This window comes from Astatotilapia calliptera, chromosome 1 (genome assembly GCF_900246225.1).
Source record: "Astatotilapia calliptera chromosome 1, fAstCal1.2, whole genome shotgun sequence".
Taxonomy (NCBI): Eukaryota; Metazoa; Chordata; class Actinopteri; order Cichliformes; family Cichlidae; genus Astatotilapia; species Astatotilapia calliptera.
The window spans coordinates 6,374,337-6,402,286 of NC_039302.1; the positions used below are offsets into that span (position 1 = coordinate 6,374,337).

Here is a 27,950-nt window from a genome sequence, read left to right on the forward strand (position 1 = left end):
ACAGCACAGCAGAGTCTAATCACACTCAGGAAATACTGTGTGTAAAATAAGTAAAGTTCAAGAACTGTTAATGTCAATTTTATTTCAGAGACAATGATCATTTCTACTTAGTCTGTATTTTTATTTATCTGATTTACAAGTGCATTTAAACACATATTTAAAAGCAAAAAGGTAACAGTTCAATGCCGACTCCAACAAATCAACATTGATAAGCAAGAAAGAGAAATCAATAAATGTTGTGGAAAACGACACAAAGCTTCTGCACCATTGTACACTGACAAGTCGGCCAACATACAATCCTGAGGAACTGCTGCACCTCCTTAACATGTTCATCCAAAAGGACATGGTTGTTATCAAAAAATATCATGGGGAAGAACAAAAAACAGTGTGTAATTAGTGAGATCCATAGAGAGTGAACTAAACACTGGCCCTCTGATGCCAAGCACACTAAAGCATGCAAACACACCACAGTTTTGACCAGGTCAATCCAGTGGTGAGAAGTCCTGACTTCAAACGAGACACTATAAGGAGCCTAAAGAGAGAATGACGAGCACGATGTGGCAAAAAGAAGAACGCTGAAGTGTGACGGCCAAAGATCGCACGGTCATCTGGTCTTCAGTTTGGTTTGGCACAATCTGTTTAAAGTTGCCACAAAGCCAACCTAAAGAACAGCAGAGTTATTGATTATTCATGTTCAGGAAACCAGGCCGTATGCAAACCCGCTGCAAGACAACTACAACTTTGAGATTTTCTGTAGTTTTTATACACTTGGCTATTACATTCGCTCTCAATATGGACAGATATCAACAACTGAAGGCATGATGACACAGTTAGCAAGTCCTCCATCAACATTAACATAGTGCAGGATACAGACAAACTGGTTAATTGTGGCCTTATAAAGGAATGGTAAATAAAAGACTTGCACACTAAAGTTACGTGCAGCATTGCTTTACACATGCAAGGATGGATAGCAAGGAGGAATGATGAAGAGACATCAACAACTAAATGAAGGACCGAAAGGAGGTCTTTCAGCTCTTAATGTTTATTTCTATTCCTGGCCTTTAACACAACTTCTTTATTCTTGTGATAGTGTGCGGTCGTCTACTCTTAATATAGTGGAACATCTAAAAGGGACTTTATATTTTCCAACCTACATTAGCTTTAAAGGACCAGGCCCTCGTAGGCAGGGCCCTCAGATTCAGGGGATTCCCTCTGCAGACGAAGATGCTCCAGTGTATTGTGGAAGTGTTTGTTGATCTGCTCCGTCTCTTCACTAGCTTCCAGGTTGGGAAGGTCTTCCCTGATCTTTTGGATCAGCTGGTTTAACACCTGGACTGTCACCTGGATGGGAGGAAGAGGAGGAACAGCACAAGGGTTCCTGTTTACATTCTAATATTATTGGGTGGACAACATTCACTCGTACCAAAGTATTCATGTGCACGCTCTGTGGGTCAGTTGGAATAGATAAGAGCAACTGTTCAAATCCAAACAACAATCTGAGTTTTACACAAAGGCGACTGTAAAAAAGTGACACATTTTCAATTTGATGGCTAAGCCTCACTCCAGCTCCGACATGGATGCCAGGGTTGGTCACGGAAACAATCCCACCAAACACTAATAAAAACAGGGGCCTGGTCCGAGGAGGGACTACACAGGGAGGAGGGCTCAAGGAGTCCTGACAACCAATCAACAGCCACAATATAAATGCCATTTTTTAAGTGTCCATCGATCCATCTTGTTCCGCTTATCTGGGGCCGGGTCGCGGGGGCAGCAGCCTAAGTAGAGAAGCCCAGACCTCCCTCTCCCCAGCCACCTCCTCCAGCTTATCCGGGGGAATACCAAGGCGTTCCCAGGCCAGCCGAGAGATATAATCTCTCCAGCGTGTCCTGGGTCTGCCCCGGGGCCTCCTCCCGGTGGGACATGCCTGGAACACCTCACCCAGGAGGCGCCCAGGATGCATCCTTGTCAGATGCCCGAGTTACCTTAACTGGCTCTTTACATTTTTTTAAAAAACTTTTTTGTGACCACTGAAATTAAAGTTGGGGCTTGCTTCACATTTAAGTAAATAACTTTAAAAATAACTGCCCAGATTCAAGATGCTGTTAAGAATGTGGCAGAAGTTCATTTTCAAAATCATATACAAACCTGTGCGAACCAACCTGAGTCTAAAAAGCACATCTACACATCCTGGCTTCACAAGAAGCTCTTCCTCAGCAGACTAGCCAAAGCGCTTCAAGGTCACCTCACAAAGCACCTTTTTGAGTGTAGCACAAGGATTCAATACACTCATTAAGACAACAGGTCATTCTTCAGCACAGTGAAACATGACCATAAAGGGAAAGGGGAAAAAAACGAAGGAGAGAAGTGCTCGATCACCCACAGTGCCACAAATAAGGTGGCGCGACAGGTGATGTTAGGGCTGTGCGATATGACCAAAAGCTCATGTCCCGATATAAAAATTATATCGTCCGATAACGATATAAATCACAAACATTTAACATTTTCTGTAAATTCTGTGAATCTCGAGCAGCTCGACTTGCATGAAGTGTTTCCAGCTGCGCGTCGTGTAGCTGGAGTCGAGTGTTTTAACCGATGCATCAAACAATACATTTTTAGACTTAAGTTGTAACGGCGCCGTTTCTTTGTGAGTATTTATTACACGGCGTGCTGCGGGGGAAAGCCTGTTCTAACGTTTGAGTCTGAGCTTTATTTATTAGCACCTGACGGCTCTTTTCTGCTTCTCATCCGTAAATAGATCTCTCTTGGAAATGAGATTTTTAATCTCAATGAGATTTTTAATCTCAATGAGATTTTTTACCTGGATAAATAAAGGATTAATAAAAAATACTCTGCATACTCGTTCACGTTATTCAGTTTATTTTGAAGTCTCAACAGGATCTTGAGCTTTATTGTGAAAGGTTTATGTGGAACAAGCAGACACGCGATGGTTTTACCGTCGTTGTTGCTAACGACAACGCATAAATACAGGTGCTTTTCCGTCCGTAGTGTGGTTTTATTAAATATAAGAGAAAGAGAGAACTTTAAGGAATTCATACAGCCACTACAGTGACATCAGAACCATGAAAAAATATTGCTGTAAACAGTTTATTTTGCGACACCCCGAAACAAACGATAGCTTAAAATGAAACGATGGACGTTTTTATATCGTTATATCGAACAGCCCTAGGTGATGTGACATCACACTCCATGACGGGGGTGTGTGGCCAGCATGAAAACAACTGTAGTCGGGATCTAATATTAAGTGACAATGCCACCTAGTGGCAACAGATAATCAGCAGTAGATGATAATCATCATCCCATGCAAATAACATTTCAGTTGGTGGATCCGTGCATGATATGCATTAGGGTGACTTGTAGTAAGTAGGTAATTTCCATCACCACCTAGTCGGCAAAGGTAGTATATTTAGTGCGTAAATAACAACACCAATCAACATCCCAGACCAGATAGCGGCTCACCCACACCACGCCCAAGCCGTAGTTCAACTTGACAATGGCATGCTTGGACATGCAACAGGGCGCACAAGCCCTCCGACTGCTGTTTGCAGCTTTGTAAGACAATAGAGAATTAGGTCTATAAGCTTCTGGATAATTACACTGTTTTAGTAATTTTGATTATTAAAATCTACGGTTGTTGTGCACAGAGCGAACATTATTAAACCGTATCATTGTCCAAACATTTATAGACCTAACCAATGTTCCCTCTAATGCTTCACGTGTCTGAGCGAACACACAAACTGAGCATCCCTTGGACCACTGTGAGCAACAGCAGACGTGTGCACTGTGGTCACGCCAGCATCCAAGCTACATGTTTATTAAAGTAATCAAATTACAGCATTTATGTTAGACTATCTTTAATTAACTGCTTTAACCCACTTACAACGAAAATGTTAAAAAATCTAGTCATTGACCTGTGCAGCATGTTAACACTATTGGAAGGAAAAATAACTTGAACTCTAATTTTGAAAACAACTTTTTTTTAATTAATTTTTTTTTATAAAGCTCTGACTTGTACTCTGAGTCTGTGGTCTGGGAGAGAGTCAGTAACTCTGTCTGCAAAATACAGTAAATAATGACCAATGTTGAGCAATTAATTATATCCAGTGGGGCAAAAAAGTATTTAGTCAGCCACCGATTGTGCAAGTTCCCCCACCTAAAATGATGACAGAGGTCAGTAATTTGCACCAGAGGTACACTTCAACTGTGAGAGACAGAATGTGAAAAAAAAATCCATGAATCCACATGGTAGGATTTGTAAAGAATTTATTTGTAAATCAGGGTGGAAAATAAGTATTTGGTCACCTCAAACATGGAAAATCTCTGGCTCTCACAGACCTGTAACGTCTTCTGTAAGAAGCTTTTCTGTCCCCCACTCGTTACCTGTATGAATGGCACCTGTTTGAACTCATCATCTGTATAAAAGACACCTGTCCACAGCCTCAAACAGTCAGACTCCAAACTCCGCCATGGCCAAGACCAAAGAGCTTTGGAAGGACACCAGGAAAAGTATTGTAGACCTGCACCAGACTGGGAAGAGTGAATCTACAATAGGCAAGCAGCTTGGTGTGAAAAAACCAACTGTGGGAGCAATCATCAGAAAATGGAAGACATACAAGACCACTGATAATCTCCCTCGATCTGGGGCTCCACGCAAGATCTCATCCCGTGGGGTCAAAATGATCATGAGAACGGTGAGCAAAGATCCCAGAACCACACGGGGGGACCTGGTGAATGACCTGCAGAGAGCTGGGACCAAAGTAACAAAGGTCACCATCAGTAACACACTACAACGGCAGGGAATCAAATCCCGCAGTGCCAGACGTGTTCCGCTGCTGAAGCCAGTGCATGTCCAGGCCCGTCTGAAGTTTGCCAGAGAGCACATGGATGATACAGCAGAGGATTGGGAGAATGTCATGTGGTCAGATGAAACCAAAGTAGAACTTTTTGGTATAAACTCAACTCGTCGTGTTTGGAGGAAGAAGAATACTGAGTTGCATCCCAAGAACACCATACCTACTGTGAAGCATGGGGGTGGAAACATCATGCTATGGGGCTGTTTTTCTGCCAAGGGGACAGGACGACTGATCCGTGTTAAGGACAGAATGAATGGGGCCATGTATCGTGAGATTTTGAGCCAAAACCTCCTTCCATCAGTGAGAACTTTGAAGATGAAACGAGGCTGGGTCTTCCAACATGACAATGATCCAAAACACACCGCCCGGGCAACAAAGGAGTGGCTCCGTAAGAAGCATTTGAAAGTCCTGGAGTGGCCTAGCCAGTCTCCAGACCTCAACCCCATAGAAAATCTGTGGCGGGAGTTGAAAGTCCGTGTTGCTCGGCGACAGCCCCAAAACATCACTGCTCTCGAGAAGATCTGCATGGAGGAATGGGCCAAAATACCAGCTACTGTGTGTGCAAACCTGGTAAAGACCTATAGTACACGTTTGACCTCTGTTATTGCCAACAAAGGTTATGTTACAAAGTATTGAGTTGTATTTTTGTTATTGACCAAATACTTATTTTCCACCCTGATTTACCAATAAATTCTTTACAAATCCTACCATGTGGATTCATGGATTTTTTTTCACATTCTGTCTCTCACAGTTGAAGTGTACCTCTGGTGCAAATTACTGACCTCTGTCATCATTTTAGGTGGGGGAACTTGCACAATCGGTGGCTGACTAAATACTGTTTTGCCCCACTGTAGTTACTTCTTCAAAAAAGTAACTGAGTTAAGTTTTTGCAGCAGTTTACCTAAAATGCAGCCAAGGCGGGTTTTAAATAAACATTTCAAACTATTTACAGAACAATCAGCTAGGGCTGGGCCATATTATACCGTTCACGGTAATACCGGTATAATGTTAGGCAACGATAGGAAAATGAAATATCGCGATAGAATGGGAGTAAAACGCGCATGCGCAGTGCCTTTGTTTTCATACGCACATGGCCGATTGTTGAGTGAAACAGATGAACCAGAATTGGTTTGTAAAAATGGTGCAACTTCAGTGATGTGGAACTGGTTTGGTGTTTGTCCGTCAGGTACACGACAAAGCACATTTTTTTGCAGAACATGCAAGCAGCCGTCGTTATTGTCGGACTAAGATGCTCTTAAATCTGGGAATAATCTGGGTCCTAAACTCCGTATTCTTCAGGTCAAACAACACTGCAGCATCACTGAGAGTTAAAAACTGTCTAAATTCTTTCATCTTTAATAAAACGATCAGCATTGCTGCTTTACCAGGTGTAACTATAAAGTTTAACTTCCAGGCATCCATGAAAACAAAAGTTATTACATTTAACGGAGTTAGAAGTTAGCAGGAAGCTAGCGGAAGTTAGCTCGCTAGTTTCGCTAGTTACCTAAGCATGATATAGCATGTTCTGACTGAGAGATTTCTGAAAAAATTCAAACGTACAGCTCTGCTATCACTTCCAACATAAATGAAGACAGGAAACTAAACAGCAGTGACGTTTGTAGGGTTACTGAAGTTGGGCTAGCTGGTATATAATGATGTGCTACGTGATCGCTAGCGACACAGCTATGTTAGCATAACATAAACAGTGAAGCTGGAGGACGAACACTAACACTTTTCCACTTATAAAAGTTAACGTGAAGGTTCTTCATGGTTAGAGACAAATGCAATCGCATGGCAGGATGCTGTAAACGGACCAAACTTCAGTCAGGAGAACAACTGAGATAATCCATCCACAATACGAGGTTAGTCATTAATATACTGCAACAACATGGGAATAGAGCCGCTGCCAGAGAATTCAACATTAATGAATCAATGGTACAGAAATGGAGGAAGCAAGAAGAATGAGTTTAATAAAGTTTGATTTATCTGACTGCTTTGTTTCGCTTAATGTGCCTTGTAATCCCGTGCACCTCATGGTCCGAAAAATGCGTACTGCACACTGCAGTTTAATGTTGCAAAGCACCTCTTTTTAACTTCAGTGGATATTATACATGGTTATGCTCAGGATATATCAGCCCATTTCTACTGGAAATGCCTTTTGGTTAAACTTTCAGCAAGGAATTTGCATTTGCACTGTTACATTTTTATAAAGCTTTAATGTACATAAAAACCAGCTTCTTGTTTAAGTGAAAATAAATGGAAGGTTGTCTTTTTGCGCTAGTAATGTTGTGGAGTTGTATTTTGTCTCGCATCAATTATATCGTCGGTTATATCGTTATCGCAAATTTTCAAATATATATCGTGATAAATATTTTTGGCCATATCGCCCTGCTCTACAATCAGCTGTTCTGCATCAAATCTGATGCCACACAAATTATCTGTGCCACTCCAAAAAATAATTTCTGTCCACTATGAGATGAAGGAGAACAACAGCCTGATACCTGCAGGCCTGACAACAGGAGATGCATCACTGCTGTAACACCTGTAACACTCAGCAGTCGCCTCATTGTTCTGACACACACAACAACACTATTGACTACACTACACACTGACTACACAAGATTTACGCTAAACGTTGCAAATCTCTCACATCTCAAACACGCCGTCACTCCTAAAACTTCCTCCTTCCTAAACAACTAAATGTCATGTTGCCATATAATTTTTTTGATTGGTTCACATGGTACATTTTCCACCAATAGGAAAGGGTGGAGTTTTTGCTCACAGGCTTTTGAGCGTTTTCCTTATAAAACGCTGTTTTTACCGTTTCTTGCTGCAGTAAATATAAACAACGACAGTATTCAGGAAGAAAACAAACAGTGCAGATATTTTATCATAACTCTGGTTTTACGTGGCCGATCAACACAATTTACAAACTGGTATAAAGTCCACACTTTGTCCGTCAGTTGTTCCGTCTGTCCTGCTCACATCTCCAATGGTTGTACACGTTGTCATTAACGTGGCTTCACTCCACATCAGCCGCTTTGCTAAAACACCGGCACATAAGGACGCTGTCATAGCCTGTCGACGTTGATTAGCTGCGTATATACGAATGTGAATCGCATCATTGGCTGGACTGTGGGATACGGTGGCATCGTTCTGATCCCATACGGGAGCAGCCAGTCACTCACTGACTAAACTGTTAAAGTTTTAATTTTAATTTCAATTCAAGTTAGATTTTTTTTGTGTGCAACGCAGATGTTCTGTGTGCAGAGACGTGCCAGCAGTGCTTAGCGGGAACATTGGACCTAACTGTTAATCAACACTTTAACTTGAGTGGTTGGTTTGAGGCAAATGAAGAAATTATTCTCTCTGGCAAAATGACCAGTTACTGGTTAGCACAAACATTTTTTTGTCTTACCGCATCGTTTTCCCTCTCATAGAAGCAGACGTATCTGTTGAGGATTTCAATGAAAAGCTGAACTTGCAGTGATGGATCCATGCACTGGTTGGCAATCTTCAAGGCTTTCTTTAGACACTCCATCACCCGCTTACCATCACGGATCTAAATGTGTAAAATGAGCAGGGAGCATTTAGAGATGTGCAAAAAGACTAAAGTGCACAATAGCATTAACAGCATTATATAGTGTGTTAAAGCGCACTGTGTCCCGTAAAACTGAACTTGCTGATCCTTCCATCCATTTGATTCCATAACTAATCTTTTGGGGGTTAATACAGTGACTGTTTAGCCTTCTTCCTCCTCTAGAACAAAGTCCTACACCACACACTGATGATTCCATTTAAATGTCATTTTTTAGAACGTCACTCATCTGCATGCACATGATTTTACTACAACCATCTTCAACAACTTTATGTTAGTGTGTGGGGAAAAAAGCCTAATTCCAACACACCTCTTCACCATTTTTGTCAGTGCTGCGACCTGACCAGAAGAGATGGGCACAGATGCTGACAGCTCTGCACTGGTCAGGCTTCTTCAGCAGCTTGGACGCAGCCAGTGCACACTGAGTCCTCAGGGGCTCGTGGTTTTCCTCGCTGAAGCATCGCATTCGCTCAAAAGTGCCAATAATCAAGGTGATGGCAGCCAGCTGAGCTTTGGAGTCACTGATCTCATCCTCATAGAGAGAGAATGCCTAATATGGACAAAATATGGAGAACCAAGAGAAGAGATGAAAAGGTTGAGGGGATGGAACAACACCACCCATTGACAGAAAGAGGACTGTAGCGGTCTAATGGTTTTAAAATACAACAAAATAAAGTTATGTTTTTGGTTATACACTCTAAAGTTTTAGAGCACCCCAATTTTTCCAATTATTTATTGAAGTTCAAGTCGTTCAAGTTCAGTGAATAGCTTCAAATGGTACAAGGGTAAGTGGTGAACTGCCAGAGGTTAAAGAAAGGTAAAGTTAGCCAAAACTGAAACATTCTGCACATTTGAGAATCATCCAAAAGGCCTTTTCCAGGGAACAGAACATGGGTTCAACATTTAAAACTATTCTGCAGCAATTTCAAAGAAAGTCAGGGAGTACAGTTTCCTTCACCATCAAAGGCACTCAGGACAGAACAGTATTCTGCAGGCCCATGCAATAGCCTCTGGTATATGACTAGCTGGTCAGGGGTTCATCCTACAGCAAGATAATGACCCAAAACATAAGTCACAGTCTCCAGACTTAAACCGCATCAAGCTGTTTGGGATGAACTGGACAGAAGAGTGAAAGCAAAGCAACTAGCAGTGCCTCATTTATGGGAACTTCTGCAACAGATATGGGAAGAACTTCTGAACAATATTTGATTTCTATTGTAGAAAGAGTGCCACGGGTGTTTTCAGACACCAAAGGTGGCTACTTTGGGTCAAAGGGTTAGAATACATGTTGGTCTCTAAATTGATTCAATGATTTCTTCTTTTCAGTCCAACCGCTTTCATTTCAGAGTGCAATGAGACATTAAACTGCAGAATTTTCAATAAAAAAACTGGAAAAACTCAGGTATCCAAAACTCTGACCGGTAGTGTGCACACATGTATGTATATAAACTATTTAAAGGCATGACAGTATTATTAAACATTCTACCTGTGACATGAACTCATACGCTACAGTCTCGTGGTTTTCAAAGCCAATCTCCCCTGCAGCCAGCGCCCCCTGCAGGAAGAGTCGAAGAGGCAGCTCGGCGAGCTCAGCCTTAATGAGTGCACTGATTGTCTGGTGGGCAAAAGAAAAAATCTTCTGGCACTTCTTTTCCCATTTGTCATCCTAAGAGGAAAAGAAATTGGTATGATTTCATAACAGGACATAAAAGAAAATGCATTATGTGCTTTGTGATGAAAAATAACATTTGCTCACGGTGGAGGAGTTTTCCTTGTATCGAAAGGCTAGCTGGTAGGCAGCAAACACAAGGGGAGGCAATGTGTAACGAATCCTTTGGTTTCCACCAGCTCCAAAGTGTTTGCGTGCTGTATTAAGAATCTGAAGCAAACAAGAACAAAGTTAAGTGAAAACCACTGGTCTCAGCAAAAACACTCACAGAAGTACAAACTGCTGGAATTTTCCCAAGAACTAGATAAGGTGGGGACAAAGGAAACACTGCAGCATTATTCTCAGAATCTCTAGCAGCAACTTAAAGGAGACCACCTGCAGGACTCTTTCTAATACATAATGTGCACAATTAAGACTCTTCGGGTTTGTCTCAAATGCTTGAAAAGAAGACAACTGGACTTCTACAACTTCAGATACATTTCCACGAGGCTTCTTTAATTCTGAAAACAAAAGGTGGAGTGAAGAAGAATAAGAATCCTTTATTGTCATTATGTCTTCACACACATAACAACATTACATTCACATATACACACAATCAAGAATAGAAACAACAGGTAAGATATTATGTGGAGATCCAGGAAGATGACGTCCACACTGCCTGGACCTCCACCAACGCACAATGACCTCCACGGTGTTGCTGGTGCTCGGGTGTTGGATCTCCTCTCTACAGTGAGTCTCATCATTGTTCCAATATCAGACCCAAACAAAACTTAAATACTTCAACATAAAACTAGTAAAACAAAAATAAATACAGCTTCACGACTGAACAGTTTTGAGCAAATACAGTGAATAACGTCGGGCTGAGCACACCGCTCTGTGGCAACCAGTGCATCCAGCTCGTCATTCTCACCACTGGAGTAAGGGCGACGTAGCCGCTGAGGCAAGTGCACCCGGTTAATTTAAACCTTGGATTGGTTCCTGAGGGTTATTGATCCACTATTAACTCATTCACTGCCATTGACGTCTATAGCCATCAATGGCAGTGAATGAGTCAATGGGTTTAACTCATTCACTGCCAATGGCTGGCAGTGAATGAGTTAATCATGCGAGTCATCACATGAGCCAAAAAACATTCCTAGGTCATCACTGGGTGTTAAGGGTGAAACCGGTGTAGGACACTGTCACCCCACCATCAGTGGAGCTATTGAGGTCACCTGAAGTGGCTGGAAGGATGTCAGACTGCACAGTAAGTGGCTGATACTTCGTGTCATAGGCTACGCCTCTATTCAATGAAGATGGTTCACAGTGGACACAGATGATCTCATTTTAGCAAACCACCTGTCTTCTTGGTCCAAAATGTGAACATTGGTATCCTGAGTGACCTTTAGATGTAGAGATACACGTGAGTGTGCAGCTGATTTCATTTAGGTCCAGTTGGGAGAACCACATATCTAAGATGGTTTTTTGTTTGTTTTTTTAAACACACGACTCTTCCTCTTCTTTCCTTTCTGCTTCAGAAGATACATTTCTGCCTGACGTTGCAGGATCCTGATGACTCCACGCTCGTCTTCCAGAGCAGGGCTCGCAAAATCGCTTGCCCCACGTCCCGGAGCTAGCAATATCTCCGGTCGGGTGAACAAAATCTATCTCAGCCCCGCCCATCGGTTATCATATAGCCCGACGGGCGGGGCGATTTTGCGAGCCCTGCAGAGGGTGTGGTAAGTCAAAGCGTAGGCTTCTGGGAGTCTGTGTCGGCTTCCGGTAAACTTCAATGTTGAGGCTTACAGCCTCCTTAACGAGCAAAGCACAGTCCAGGAATGGTAACCCTGATATCCTCCCTGGTAAATCAGTGAATGTCACCCGCATACCTGAACCTGTGGCTCAGTGCCGTCCCTCTCAGCCCCTTCCTCCATGATAAGCTTAGCTACAGTGGGGGACACAGAGGAGCCCATGGCACGTTGTTGGCCTTGCCTGTACAAATGTCCAGTTGCCTTGTTTTCAAGCACTCAAGACTACCACAACCTTGATGACTGAGAACGTAGAAAGACACAATGTTAACGCAAACACCTACAAGATACTGCTGATCAGGATCTTCAGAATGGAGCAGATGGATGAAACGACCCACAAGGCTCTGCTCCTCAGCAAAGTCCTCTGGGTCTGGATCTTCAGTTGGTTGGTCTGGCTGGTCCTGTATCAGTGTGGACACCAAGTTCAAGATGGCGTCCACCTAGAGGAACAAAGGGTACAACATTAAACCGATACTATTTACAAACTGTGTAACCAGGTTAGATGTCTGCACAAAAACCTTAAAGAATACTTTAACATGAAACTACTAAAACAAAAATGAAAAAACAGCTACTTTTATACAGATTTCTCACTAATCTAAGCAAATATGACAAGTTGCATCACAAAGTACAGATGATACTTCAGCCATACATAACCAGCGTGCATTCAGCAAGAGACTGTGGCTGTGGTCAAACAGCCTACATAAGTTTTCTGTTAACATCACTTTTTCATCTGTCGGTGAGGGCTTCTCTACGGCGACTGTAGTTTGGGGTGTTTGTTAACTTTTACAAGCCTATTTGCAAGGTTGTTGGGAAACTATATAAATGTGTCTGCAAAAAGTTGGTTCTGTTCATCTGGACGCAGCGTTTTCAGTGGGAGAAACATTTCATCATCATCAGGTGACGTCTTCAGTCTCAGCTGACTGCAGGTTTCACCCTTATAAACAGCACATTTGCATAATGACTGAAACCAGCGAATGAAGGAACAATGGGCTGAGAGGTCAGTTCCTTCATCATAATTATGCAAATTCTCATGACCATTGATCAACAAAGACCACTGATCAATGGCCATGAGTCCCACTCACAGAGAGTTGGGGAATGGCTGCAATCACAGCATTGTAAGATGGTGACAGATGGACCCTTAGGCCCCTCCTCCATTCAGAGATGGTCTTTCCCTTTTCACGTAAATGGCCTCCTTGACTCCGCCCTCAAACCAGCGTTCCTCCCTGTCCAGGATGTTACATCCTCATCATTGAAAGAGTGTCCACTGGCCTGTAGGTGTAGATAGACTGCAGGTGACTCTTCTGTGTTGTAGCCAGAGGTTGTTTGGTTTCCCCGACGTATAAATCCTGGCAGTCCTCCTGCACTGAACAGCGTACACTATGTTACTCTGTTTGTGTCGGGGGACCCGATCCTTGGGGTGCACCAGTTTTTGGTGCAGCGTGTTTTGACCTGGTGTGTTCTGTCACCATCTTACATGCTGTGATTGCAGCCATTCAACTCTCTGTGAATGGGACTCATGGCCATCGATCAGTGGTCTTTGATCCGTGGTCATGATAATTTGCATAATTAAGATTAAGGAACTGACCTCCCAGCCCATTGTTCCTTCAGTGGGCTGGTTTCAGTCATTATGCAAATGTCCTGTTTATAAGATTGAAACCTGCAGTCAGCTGAGACTGAAGACGTCACCTGATGATGACGAAACGTTTCTCCCACTGAAAACGCTGCGTCCAGATGAACAGAACCAACTTTGGGAGATTTACATTCCTGGATGATTGAGATGCATCAAGACGATATTTAAATGTGTAAAAAAATAATTACAAAAACTGTATCTATGAAAACCACACATCCTTTCTTATGTAAAATGTTGCTAGGGGGGTGTTTTGTCTGATGCTCTGTCGGTTTAAATACTAATCTACAGCTGTTAGATTAATAACCTGCTCTTGTGCCACAATGGTGGTGTTGTAGTCCAATGTGTTGCTCAGCACATAGCAACTCATGTTCTTGCGGGACTCATAGTCGAAGTATTCAAAGAGTGGTGGGAAGTGTTTGAGCTGCAGGACCATCAGCACATTGTTGTAGGTATCCACCGGGATCTTCAACAGCCTGGTAAGTTCCTTTGACACCGCACTGCTGGTTGCTATGCTAGAGGAGGGAGAAGAAAGGAGACTGAAAAGGTTTTTCCCTGCACGATTAAAAGAAGCCGACTCAGGTTTACAGTTCCAAGGGACAAAAAACCCCTCATACCTTCAGGGGGGATCAGTATGGGCTCAAAGATCAAGTTTGTGGAAATTATTAAAGTTGAGAAACTGAGTGAGGACACACATAAAAGTAAGCATATGCTTAGAGATGTTTCTGCTGACATGCTGTGTTTGTTCTTCTCCAAACATCTTTGCTCTCATCTGTCTAAAGGACTTTGTTCAGTTGCAACTTTGCAAAATGAAGTCACACTGTCAAACTCTTTTTAGAGAGAAGACATTTTGTTTGGAAAATGGCAACATTTCCAAATCAGGCATACTTGTAACCTCTGTTTTGCACTTTGACCTTTAACATGCTTACTGAGGCCTCCAGAGCTCTTGGGTCGATTGTGTGGGACAACACGCTCTTGGACGGGGCTGTCTTGGATGTTTTCCATTTGTGAATAATCTTTCTCACTGCACAGAGTTCAGATTGATTGGAAATGGTCTTCTAGCCTGACCCAGATTAAAGGGCTGCTTCCCTCAGATCACTGCTGATGTTGTTCCTGCTTTGCAACACCAGTGTTGCAGTTGTTTCTCAAGAAAGCAATGTATTACTCATTACTTGTTATTCTTCAAAGTAATCCAGTACTTTGCCTAATTACAGTAACTGTTACATTGCTTTTGACTCTAGGCTGCAGTCCCACATCAACACAAATCTATACTAATGAGGACACATTTGATCTTTCTCCTAGATTTCAGCTATTTAACACAAAGCAAAGTTTAAAACCGACCAAAGGGCCAAACAAATTGGTGATTCTACATTAGAAACACGAACAGGTAGAAATGCAGCACGACTGCTACCTGCTGAAGGGTCTGCTGGTCTGCGGTCGGCACAACAAAAAAATCACGTCGACTTCTTTGCAAGCTTAGTGTTAGCATGCCACATATGTAATGTGATTATTGTAACATGGTACTTCAGTGTGTTAACACACAGCTGACTCACTACTGACACACCTACAAACAACCAGAGGGGTCACATTTAACTGATGATCAGTCAGGCAAGCACCATTTTTAATTCAGTTTTATTTAAAAATGACAAATCACAACAAAAGTTGCCTCAGGGCGCTTTCTATTGTAAGGTAAAAATCTTAAAAGAATACAGTGCATGTGATAATCAGGACCTGGCGGCTACTTAATGCCCATGGAAGCAGGAAGCCTGGACTGTACCGCTTCACTGACTTACCATCTTGTTAAATAAATAATGACACTGTATAATATGTCATGTGCTTTTGTGCATCTGACGATGTATTTGCCAAATGTTAAGATGATTATTATGTCCTGAGATGTAAAATCTTTCATCTGCACAACTCATGAAAGCAACCAAGTTTCTAGTTTCCTCAATAATACTAATAACACATCTCAATATGCAAATTTATGTTATAAGAATGAATGCATTCTGCAGCTTTTATTAAACACAGCTCTATGATTTCATGACATCACACGGCTCACTCAGGAGTTCATCAGGGGGCCAGAGACTTACTGTTCCAGGTTGAGCTTGTTGAAGATCTCCACAGTACTCTCCAGGACTTTGTCTACATAATCTACACGTTCAGGGTAGCATTTCATGGCCAAATTGATGAGAGAGACCTGAAGCGATACAATATCCTCTGATGGCATGTCCTGGCGAGACTGAAAGAGTAGACAACAGAAGGGAGCAGTAGTCCCATTGTTAGTTACACTTACTCTAGTACTCTACCTAGTTTGAGAGGCTCCGCCTTTGACTCTGTTGTCCTGTAACAAATAAATTATGATTGCTAGTTTGCTAAGATCCTAATATGATATACCATCTCTGTTAGACTTTAAATGTGGCTCCATAATAATATTACGTGCTTTTAATGTGCTCACACTCGTATGGTTAAGGATAGCTCTCTCCCAAAAACCTTTTGCATTCAATAAAGTAACTCTGTCATCTACTTTGGTCAAACTAGGGCAAATACAATGTTTTGTCTATATTGTGATACACTCTAGATATATCATGACAGGTCTTGCGCCCCAGCTCCCCCGGTACCGCGGGTGAGTTGCAGCTTAAGCCTCTGTGAAGTCAGGTTTTTATGTCAATATCAGCATGTGTGGTATCCACTGAACCTCCAAATCTCAGGTAAAAGCTCATATAAACCATTTCTACGACCAGCAAACACAGCGAAAACAACAAACAATGAAAACATCTGTTACATAATTTTGTAAAATGTGCCTAAACAAACATGGAAGCCACAAACTCACTCGACTTCACACAACCAAGCCAATGGCACATTGTCTGAAAGCAGAGATCTTCCTACACTGCAAGTGTCGAACACCACAAATATACTGCATGTTAAACAGTAACATGCAATCAGACTCACGTGTGCTGTTTTCCCCGTTTCTCTGGCTGTTGCAGTTCGTATCACAGCCGCTGGTTTATTTAAGCTTTTCTTTGGTGTGTGGGGAGATGTTCACACGCGCAGTTTAAAACATTCGTAATTTTGCAGGGGATGACTTTTCAGCTGGCGGAATACATTTGTGGTACTGCTACCTTTTGTAGCAACAGTTTTATGTCATATTTTGTAAATTACCGCATTTTGTTCGACATCCACCTTGGAAATCCAAATGACAGCAAGTCTGCAACTCCCACTATCGCCATATTTCCCCCTATCTGATAGTATATAAACACTCTCGCTCAGCGCAATGTGCCAAAAATGTGCCGGTAAATGATGCATTCTGTGCGTGTGGGAGAAAACCAAAAACTTGCAGTGAATTACGTGCAGACAGCTTAATATTTCCTCAGCAACCTATACTCGATGGTTATGATAAAGGCATTTTAATCATCATACGTGGAAAAACCCGCGACACATCAAGTATATATTGCCTACCCCTATGTCAAACCTTGTTGAATTTAAGGAAACGTACCTGAATTACAGTGGCCACCTGCTGAGAGAAGATGTCAAACAGTTTGATTTCAGCAGGGATCCCTGGGCCATCTTCTCGATGAGCAAACAGAGCAAGTCTGAAACACAAATCAGAAGCTGGCTTAAAAACATCTCCATAAACAGTAAGTCCTTGAGCTCAGCTGTGCATCAGGGTTTTAAAAGGTTTGTACTGTTCACTGCTGAACAAGCATTATTATGAGCAAATCATCATTAGTTTAAACAGGAAGAACAAAATGCTGGAAACCTCATGTTGCAGTTAAAGGTTTAAGCTTGGGGACCAGAGTAAAAAACATGCTTATGGAGCAGCACAGTGGTGAAGGTTAGCACTGGCTAGAAGCTTCTGGTTAGCTCCCTGTGCCAATTTCCTCCGACAACCTAACAAGACATAAGTGTTGGGTTGAATGAGAACTCTAAATTGACTATGATTAAGATACAAATATTTAAATACAAACTAATGTTTTTAAAATGTATAGAATAAAGTAATATATGGCTAACTGTAACTGGTACTGTCAGTCAACCAGTCTCAAAAAGCACTAAATTGCAGTTTGCTCACTGGGTAGCTCTGCTACACTCCAGCAAATAAAACCATACCTGTCAATGAGGGCGATGATGATGTTCTTGACATTTACATGTTGATGTAGCTCAGCACAGGAACGCAGGAAAGGATTCAGTGTTTGAAGGTGGAACTCGTCTGGGAAAACCTTCGGAGACGAGATTATGTTAGCTGAGGCCTGAATGACTGTGACTGCACGTCATATATTTGAAACAACCAGGATGATTGAAATAAAGGCCATTTGAATTTTTCAAATAATGTTGGCTTATTGGGGAACACGGCGGGTGGAACAAATCTGCTTACATGTGACCAATCCCCCATTTGTTTTCCTTTAACATGGTACAGTGTTTGTTTGTTTTTACTAACAGTGCATGATTTCTGGTCATCCCTACTATTCCCTAAAGCCAGTGTTATAAACTAAGGTACAAACAGCAAGTAAAGTCTGGTCTACTGGATTAGTTGTAAATGAGACTCGAGAATTTTCACATAAGGTACCTGAATGATGCATTCCATAAGATATTCCTGAGCCAGTGAATCCCTGCAGTTCACAACCTGCTCCAGGACTCCAGGAAGAACAATCTGTGGAGAGAAAAAGGCACAAGAAAAATGGTTTGACTGAACAAATTATCATAAATACAACAACAGTATGTATGTAAGTATGTACGGTATAAATACATGTCAAATGCAGCAAACACGACGCTGAAACATTACAATTCAATGTCAAAAGAATCATCAATGCTCAAGGATACGACATTGTGCTGTACTTGTTTCTGGAGTATCATTACTTCCAAAGTGCTATCCTGCTTTGTGAAAACTCAAAGTGAGGAGTGGGGTTACATCCAAAAGCATCCTGGAATGGATAAAAGGATAATACGGGATGACCACTTTGACACTACGCACAGACGTCCAGCATAGTTTAATCAGATGTGCATAATAACACTGAATCTTCGTATTGCTTTTGGGCCACACATGTGTTAGCCTCCTCTACCACCCCCCACAGTGGTGATGCTATCGCTCACAGGAGGCCGATAGGACGATCACTCACTGGAGCACATAACTCCGCCCTAATGTGTGTGTCAAACCATTACCACACAATAAAGCCATAACAGTGGCCATAGTTGATTTTGGTGAAAATAAAGCAATGTGTAGTCATATATTATATCACATCTCTGGGACTTCCAGTAAATGCACAGGAAGTCAGGTAATGTCAACATAACGTTACTTGAGTTGATAACAACCCTATCACTATAACATAAGTAAACACAGATAATCAAACATCACTCGCACATTTCTGAAAGTCGTGATCAGTGTTGAACACACCAGAGAACCAGCAGCTCTCCTCTTTCTAAGATGACAGCAACAAATCGATTTCTGTGCTGAGACCAGTCCCCACTGCACAGATCAGCAAAAACACACCTGTTTGTATTTCTCCACATTGACACCCTCCAGTTGGCTGAGCCGAACTAGATTGGTGCCCACCAGAATCCTCAGTTCTTGTCGCTCCTTTTCTCTCTTCTCTCGGTCTCGGCTGTGACCCTGATGCTGCATTCGAACCCACAACTTGTTCATCTCCGCAAAGTTTAGAAGGACAAAGTCGATGGAGTCATTGATGTCACCGGTCATCTCCTCTGTTCCCCTGTGGAGTAAAAGCTGCAGTTTAACAAGAGGGATGCAGAAGATTGCAGGACTAGAGTTGTCCTTCCCCTCTGGTGATTTCTAAATTCCCAGTATCAACTATTAAAACACCAATATAACACCATGAACAGTGACGCGTTTTTTAATCTAAACAGTGGACTTAATAATTTATTATATGAAAAATCCTGCTTAATATCCCTGAATAGAAAAGTCCAGTTCACAGATCACATCTACATTACATCACCTAAATGTTAATAAATTCTATTTAGTCTCTTTCATCTTTGTACTCATACCCAAATATTAAGAAAAGATCACGTGTGTTCTTTGGGGATTTGTGTTGGCATGTGGGGCTGCAGCCTTAGTCCCACACGCCTCGTAATGATTGGTCATTACTAGAGATGGCACGATACCACTTTATGTCCAACACCGATATCATAAATTTGGATATCTGCCGATACCGATATGAATCCGATAGTTTTTTAATCAATAAAACTGATTTTTAAATATCTTGCTGCATTTTGTATAAGTTCATACTCAAGTTTAAAACAACAACTACACTAAACCATCAGGCCGACCCTCCTGGGTGATAAGTTAGCAGCGATGCAGGTGGATGCTTCTCTGGTGTCCTGGATTGTTGATTACCTGACAGGAAGACCACAATATGTACGTCTCCCACAGTGTGTGTCTGACAAGGTGATTAGCAACACAGGGGCACCACAGGGGACTGTCCTCTCCCCCTTCCTCTTCACCCTCTACACCACAGACTTCAGCCACTGCACAGAGACCTCCATCTTCAGAAGTTTTCTGATGACTCTGCGGTGGTTGGATGCATCAGCAGGGATGATGAGACAGAGTACCGGGCTGTGGTCGACTCCTTTGTCACGTGGTGTGAGCAGAATCATCTGCAGCTCAACGTGGCAAAGACCAAGGAACTGATCGTGGACTTCAGGAAGACCAGGAAACACTTGACCCCTGTTTCAATCCAGGGGGTCAGTGTTGACATTGTGGAGGACTATAAATACCTTGGAGTACACATTGACAATAAACTGGACTGGGCTAAAAACACCACAGCACTTTACAGGAAGGGCCAGAGTCGTCTCTATTTTTTGAGGCGACTGAGGTCCTTCAACATCTGCCAGAAAATGCTGAGGATTTTCTATGAGTCTGTGGTGGCCAGTGCGATCCTCTATGCTGTTGCATGCTGGGGGAGCAGGCTGAGGGTCGCAGATGCCAACAGACTTAATAAACTGATCCGTAAGGCCAGCAATGTTGTGGGGATGGAGCTGGACTCCCTCAAGGTGGTGTCGGAGAGGCGGATGCTGTCCAAGATAAAGACAATGTTGGATAACACCTCCGACCCACTCCATGACATGTTGGTCAGTCACAGGAGCTCGTTCAGTGAGAGACTGAGATTACCGAAAAGCACCACTGAACGACACAGGAAATCATTCCTGCCTGTGGCCATCTCCCTGTACAACGCATCCACTTAACACACTGTTTGCTGCTACAGCTACACATGTTTCTTTTCCAACTATTTATTTATGAGTGACTTATGTATGTATGTATGTATATATATGTATATATTGTACTATTCTTAGTTAGTGTATTGTCTGTCTTGTCTTAATGTTGGTTTAAAATGGAGCACTGTAACAAAAAATAATTTCCCCCAGGGATCAATAAAGTATTCTGATTCTGATTCTGATTATACCTGTATGCAAAAAAAAATGTTTCATAGTTCAGCAATACTGATCAAGCTAATAAACTTAAACCTACACCATCCTCCCTATTCTGGTATTTTAAAGAGTACTTAGCAGAAATATTAAGCAACCTAACTAATAGGGCTGCAAACTCCCAGCAAAAAAAATAAAAAATAGGGAACCACCCCTCACGCTCCACCTCATGATGCTTAATCGATGTAATCAACTTTAATTTGATGCAGTGTGAAAAAAAATGCACAGAAATCAATTATTTTTCAAGAAATATTAAATAGATTCAACATTTTTCTTCAACAGAGCTGCAGACTGCACAGATGGTACCTTCCCAAAGGAAAAAGTACTATAGCTTACTAGGGTATATATATTAGACTTAACAGTTACTATATACAGTAATGGACTTCTATACATTTTACATCAAATTAAAACTTTGTGTGTCAGATAATTATTTATTAAAAGCTCGACATTTTAAATGAGAATAAGAAAGAAAAGTATGTCTTTGTGCCCCCTTTTCCCTGTTCATGCCCTATCGGCCCCCCTGGCTAAACTTTGCTAGATCCGCCCCTGCACAGTTACCAGCGTCAGCTACGTAGAAAAAGATCCTCGAGTAGAAAGTAATATTAAATAAATTCTAACAACAGCTGATCAAGCTTAAACGTGCTGCTGTTGTTCAGCCGCTGGTTTCCTCTTTCTGGTGCAAAGTGGGCCAAAAACAAAGGAGAGAGACGATCAGCTGATCATTGATCAGTTTCATGATTGAAGTAGCAGCAAGAAGAGGCAGTCGCTCCATATATCACTTGTTAAGCTTAACGCAGGAATGCTTTACTAACATTCAGAGATGAACTTACACACTTGCTTTACTTCTCTCGGGGATCACTTCCTCGGAGATGAAATGCTGGGTTGGTAGCGAGGCTACAAACACACACAGCTGCTCTATCACGTGACCACACTGCTCCGACGTGCTACGGTTATGAGCAGAGTTACGCTGTGTCGCAAGTTTTCTGAGGTGCTTTTTTGATATTTAATGGATCGGGTTACATTTTTTATTTCTCTCCGATATCCGATCCAGTGATTTAGGTCAGTAAACAGAGTAACCTGAAAGCAATGTAAAAAGCAGCATAACGAATGTCTTTCTCCAGGGAGAAATTAAGTAATGTAATGCATTACTTTTAAGAAAGGCGTTCTGTGTAATAATGTTTTTTACTTTGGAGTAATGACCTGATCACAACAAGAGGAGAAACACCTCCAACACCCATAAACATCTGGCCACTCAGCATGTAAATAATTTGCATGAATGTCTTTCATATGCTGCTTAGGATGGTGGTGACTCTCAAAGTGATATCGATAATAGAATCAGAATCACCAAATTCTTATCAATTCCCATCCCTGCTTACAATAATGACCACAGTGTAAGCATGTATACGTGTCTCTATGTACCCTATGGGGCAATCTGAATGAAGGAACATCATCACACGTACAGCGATAATTAACATCTATATGTTTTAAAAAGCCATTATTATAAAGTACCTGTGATCTTCAGAGTCATCTTCCTCCTGTGAGTCTGACGTTACCTTCTCTGTTCGGTTCACTTGTCATCATCATTATGTCACTTATACATAACCCCAACTACTAGAAATTTCTTCACCACTAAATATGGAATAAAGATTCTGAAAAAGCGTTGCAGGCCTGGTTAAAATAACTTCACAGATCTATCATGACTTCTAATAAGATCTAATTATAACATTACCAATGTATTAAACAGCTGGGGTACCCAACAAAATACTAGCATTAAAAAAATACAGCAGACATACAAAGATGTGGCCACTTCCTGATTTCCTACTTGTTTTTATACGTTTGTCATTTTTAAATGTTTCAAATTCTCAAACAAATGTGTTATCTTTCTCTAATATTAGAGAAAGATAACACAAGTAAACACAAACCTACAAGGCTCTGTGTGAAGGTTGCAAACTTTCTGCAGACTCAATCGCTATAGACCTCCAAAATTCAAATGGCCTTCAGACTGGCTCAAGAACAGGGAGTAGAGAGCTTCATGTAATGGATTTCTATGCCCAAGCCTTACATCACTATGCAAAGCATCAGATGCAGGGGGGATTAAGGTGTGGGGGGGTGAAATTCAGGAGCTGGGCCTGGCCCCTTAGTTCTAGTGAATGGTTCTTACTTAGTTCTTACTCCTTCAGTATACCAAGACATTTTGGACAATTTTATACTCCCAACTTGTGGGCGATCGTGGCTCAAGAGTTGGGCGTTCGCCTTGTAATCGGAAGGTTGCCGGTTCGAGCCCCGGCTCCGACAGTCTCGGTTGTTGTGTCCTTGGGCGAGACACTTCACCCGTTGCCTACTGGTGGTGGTCAGAGGGCCCGGTGGCGCCAGTGTCCGGCAGCCTCGCCTCTGTCAGTGCGCCCCAGGGTGGCTGTGGCTGCAATGTAGCTGCCATCACCAGTGTGTGAATGTGTGTGTGAATGGGTGGATGACTGGTTGTGTAACGCACTTTGGGGTCCTTAGGGACTAGTAAAGTGCTATATAAATACATTTACCATTTACTTTGTGGGAACAGTTGGCCCCTTCCTGTTCCAACATGACTGCACACCAGTGCAAAAAGCAAGGTCCATAAAGACATGGAGGAGCAAATATGGTGCATAAGAATTTGACTGCCCTGCACAGAGTCCTGACCTTAACCTGATAGATTGTCTTTGGGATGAGTTCGAGACTGTGAACCAGGCCTTATTCGTGTCTGACCTCACAAATGCCATTCTGTAAGAATGGTTAAAAAGTCCATAGAACACTCCTAAATTTTGTGGAAAGCCTTCCAAGAATAGTCAAAGCTTTTATATACAGCTGCAAACTCTATGGATTAAGAATGGGATGTCATTGAAGTTCATATGAATGTAAAGGCAGACAAGCAAATAGTATAGTGTAGCAAAGAGATTGCAACATCGGTTGCAAACACTCCTTTGTAATTGAAATGTTGGAAAGGGAAAAAAACCCACAACTACTGTGATAGTCGTGGGTGCACACAGAGGGAAAAAGCTCAGCTTACTTACTCTGACTGCTCTCCATCATCTGGTAGTATGTTGCGAGTACACTGCAACAAGTAATTTCTGAGGAAGAGGCCCCTGAGTGGGTGCTGGACACCACGGCACATCTCAACAAGGTCCTTCAGAATGTCCTTGCGAGACTGCGGGAAGGACCGAACATATACCACACCCACTGTAATTAGCAGATAACTGGAGAGACGGGAGGAAACAAAAGACTTCATTAGACAGACGTCTCCACAACTTCAGAGAATAAAGTTAGTATAAACAGACAACAGTCTCACAAGGTGACAAATGTGGATTCATCACATTTCACCTACACCAATGCGACTACCCACTAATGTGTAAAAGTAACTTTTGCACATTTACTGGCGACCACCACTGCTAACCCTCACTCTCCTAGTAGAGACACTTATGTTATCAATTTGCAATTTCTATGTCGCCTTGTTCAAGTTATCACATTCACAAGATTTTGAGAGGATTTTCATGAAACTTAATTCTGACCACGAGGTCAAAATCACCAGGAATGAAACTCGTCCGAGACTCATAGCAGAGTCAACTATGGTATCAATGTGAAGCTCCTACGTGACCTCATTCTCCAGTTATCGCATTCACAAACTTAGATGTTCGCGCTGTCCTCCCACGCACGCTGAGGGGTAAAAATCCACACATCACAACCAGAATCCATATTAACATTACATCAACAGATCGAAATATTTAATTCTGAAACACTGCCTCTGCATCCAAATGTCTAAATATTTGGACACAGATACACAAGGACCAGCCCACATTTGCTTGTGTATGGTCTGAGCTATATCCACAGATGCAGGTAGAAACCTGGGACAGGGGCCTAGAGTTGAAATAATATCACCATAATAAAATAGCCCTAGGAGGAAAATATCAGTTCAAACAAAAAGCAGATAACATGGAGACATTGGCCTTACTGATGCACATTTGCAACCTTTTCAGACCAAACACGTGTTTTTCAGCACTTCATTTGTATGGCTGAAATGTTAATGTCGCCTCTCTACTGGGTAAAAGGAAGACAGCGCTGAACAGACGCCACTAATGCTCCACATTTGACAGAAGTTCAGGTTGGTTGATACTCACAGTCTGGGGATGATGTTGCCCGCATACTGGACCAGCTCATACAGATCTGCCACCTTACGTCCCTTGGCAAACTCGTCGGTCAGATAAACCTCTAAGTAGTGGAGTTCATCAGAGATGGCCATATCTGCAGACAGTGTTAGGGACCAATGCACACACGCCACAAATCATACACATTCAACAATGCAGTTCCTTGCAGCATGTTTATAATGTAGTGGCTTCACTTTCAATCTGCACACAGTGTGTTCAGGCGCAATACTGTCAGGCCACCTAAGCATTAAGTGTTCTTTCAATTTTACATTACGGCTCTATAAGCCTACAGTTTACACTCCAACAAATCCTCAAAGGAAGCATCAGTAGAACTAAAAACGGGGATGAATTAAATGAGTGCAGTAGTTCTGCCTTTTTTCCAACAGTTGTTCAACTAAGACTATTTTGGATGAGATCTCCAATGGCAACCTGAGTGTTTGACTTTAGAAGGCAGCCAGCTCTGCACTTTCAAACATCAGTTTGCACTGCCTTCATTCAGCTCTCATTTATTAAACAAGATATTGTTGTAATGCAAGCATACTGTCCACGCTGTTTCAACTTCTGGCCCAGTGTCTGAAGTTTTCTCCCCAAATCAATGTGACCATGCAGTAAAATACTAGGCAGCGCTTATTCTCCTTGTCCTTTTCAAGTGAATATCTCCCGCCTGCTTGCTGCTTCATTTGCCTTCAAATATGATTAACATTAACATGAAGGCAAATGAATGACAATATGACAACCCCACCTCAAACATCATAAAGTTATAAACTGTGACATGTAACGACTGGCTAGTAGCATCTGTTATACAGTCAGCCTGTTTAGATGAGACATAAATGTCTAATCAGCACATGTAAAGGATACAGAGCTCGTAGTAGCTCTTTGGAGAAAGCATGGAGGTCCTTAGTTCACCCAACATGTTGGAGGCATGCTTCAGGGCGTCCATCAACTTGTTTTTGTCCTGCAGGCCACAAATATATTACATATCACATCCAAAACACATGCGTGATTCAAGAAAGACTTCATGTATAACACGCTGAACAGCCTGAACGGACCTTGAATTCATCTTTAAGACATCATTATGAAAAGGAAAAGGGGATTAACTGATGGAAAATGCCCCTCATTTACTTACATCAATAAAATTTAGTTCATCCTTTTTCCCCATAGTGTAAGAAATATGATTACTTCACAGTCTCTTTAAATATCATGACAGAATTTTGAGGTTATATTAGCTATCTCTATTGATTATCCATATTATTGTAGTATTCCTTTTAATCAAAAAGACCATAAAAGTCCAGGAGTATCCTTAGGAAGAACCAGTGGTTTAAAAAGCACATCACAATCAAGATGATAGTCCTATAAACTGAAATGCTCCTACCAGGCATCGCTTCATCTGGAACGACTGGACCTTGACAGCTTGCACAGCTTCATCCAGAAGCTTCTCCTGTTCATCCTGGGGTGACTGCTGTGTTGCTGGCTGCAACAGAGGATGGAAATACAAGTTATAGCACTCCTTGATTGATCTAGCAGGATTTTCTTCATGCAACACAGCATAAAAAGCAAGAACTCAAGTTTGACTTGTCTGATGGTCTATAACGCCAGAAAAGAGAAAGGAAAAAACGGAGCAGTCTGAGGAGTTCAGCAGACTCCCGAGTTGTTGTTTCCATGTCTAAATCCAAAACACATCGAGTCAGATTTGTTTGCATGTTTGAAGTCACGACGGCTGTATCTACTAATGAGGCTTGATGGCAGGATCGTCCGTGAATTGAAGAAAAGAGTTTTACAGAAACGACTGAATGTCCATCAGACCAAACGAAGCTGCTACAGGTGTTTGAGCTCGCCTGCACAATCTCACACGACATGCTTCCGTCTGTATGCTCCGTGTTCGGTTACTCTAAGTCGGAGGCAACATTTAGATGCTTACATTAAAATATGACACAGCAAAGCGAAAGACGACGCTAACAAAAACCTAACTGTACAGTCTTATTTAATTTGCGTCAGAAATGTTGATGTGTTTGCAAATATCATACTGTATATAGGAGCACGATGAGTGTTTCAAAGACAAACAAATGTTGCATCTAGTTGCTCGATAGCTTCAGTCGGCTGCTAGTTAGCTTAGCTAGCTGCTGTCAAACGCCGAGCTAGGCCAAAGGACCATTCACGCAGCTGACTTTAGATCAAATCACGTTACACAGTCAAAATGAGTTTTTCCAGCGGTCAAAACTTCACACAGGCAAATGTCGGAATGCACAACGTTGCACTAAAGTCGGTATTCGGTAAAGTGCTTACCATGGTTATGGGACGTGTTTCAGCTCAGTCGGGAAGGCTGGCCTGTCATGTGACCCACAAGAACGGGCTGACGGTCTGCACTCAGTTAGCGTCACGTCAGATCACAGGCGTGGCCGTTTCTCCACCACTCTCTCTACGTCTCACTTCCCCACGAAAGGGCTTGGGGCTACATTAAGGGAAATATATTATTGATCATTTCGAGAAAAGAGGTTGAAATGTGGAGATCACAGTTGTTGTTTCAAGAAAAATACCACGCCTCCTATGCCCTCTACAAAATGCCTTGTGTAAACGAGTTAGTTAAACAAATTGATCAGTCTTCTTACCACCGTGTCTTGTGATATAACATACATCCTCTTTCGTTATTATTGCAACACTATGAAAACACCTCAGTATACATAAAACTGTATTATGGAGAGTTGGGACAGTTGCTAGTGGCAACACTGAAGACCAAGTTGAGATTCTTCTGCGACTCTTCAGGAAGACCACATCACAAGTTCAACATACAGTTTTTG

The 27,950-nt window shown here is 42.0% G+C and overlaps 1 protein-coding gene across 3 annotated transcripts; it reads right to left on the bottom strand.

Moving 5' to 3' along the window:
• Nucleotides 1-62: 62 nt before the first annotated feature.
• On the bottom strand, nt 63-27,816 carry vps35 (VPS35 retromer complex component). 3 transcript variants are annotated; one of them, XM_026159161.1, is made up of 18 exons: nt 27,762-27,816; nt 27,439-27,604; nt 26,528-26,626; nt 26,014-26,110; nt 25,129-25,252; nt 24,028-24,210; nt 19,035-19,254; nt 18,114-18,197; nt 17,657-17,766; nt 17,046-17,142; nt 15,643-15,791; nt 13,860-14,067; nt 12,210-12,365; nt 10,226-10,348; nt 9,956-10,135; nt 8,780-9,019; nt 8,290-8,433; nt 63-1,341 (listed from the first exon to the last, which is right to left on the bottom strand). In XM_026159161.1, the coding sequence occupies exons 2-18, from the start codon at nt 27,439-27,441 to the stop codon at nt 1,162-1,164; spliced, it is 2,397 nt and encodes a 798-aa protein (XP_026014946.1). In that variant the 5' UTR covers nt 27,442-27,604; nt 27,762-27,816; the 3' UTR covers nt 63-1,161. The 3 variants fall into 3 exon arrangements, with proteins under 3 accessions (XP_026014946.1, XP_026014871.1, XP_026014796.1); XM_026159086.1 differs by lacking the exons at nt 27,439-27,604; nt 27,762-27,816 and adding an exon at nt 27,180-27,384 and having other exon boundaries at nt 63-661; nt 1,155-1,341; XM_026159011.1 differs by lacking the exons at nt 27,439-27,604; nt 27,762-27,816 and adding an exon at nt 27,180-27,384.
• Between the last annotated feature and the right edge of the window lie 134 nt (nt 27,817-27,950).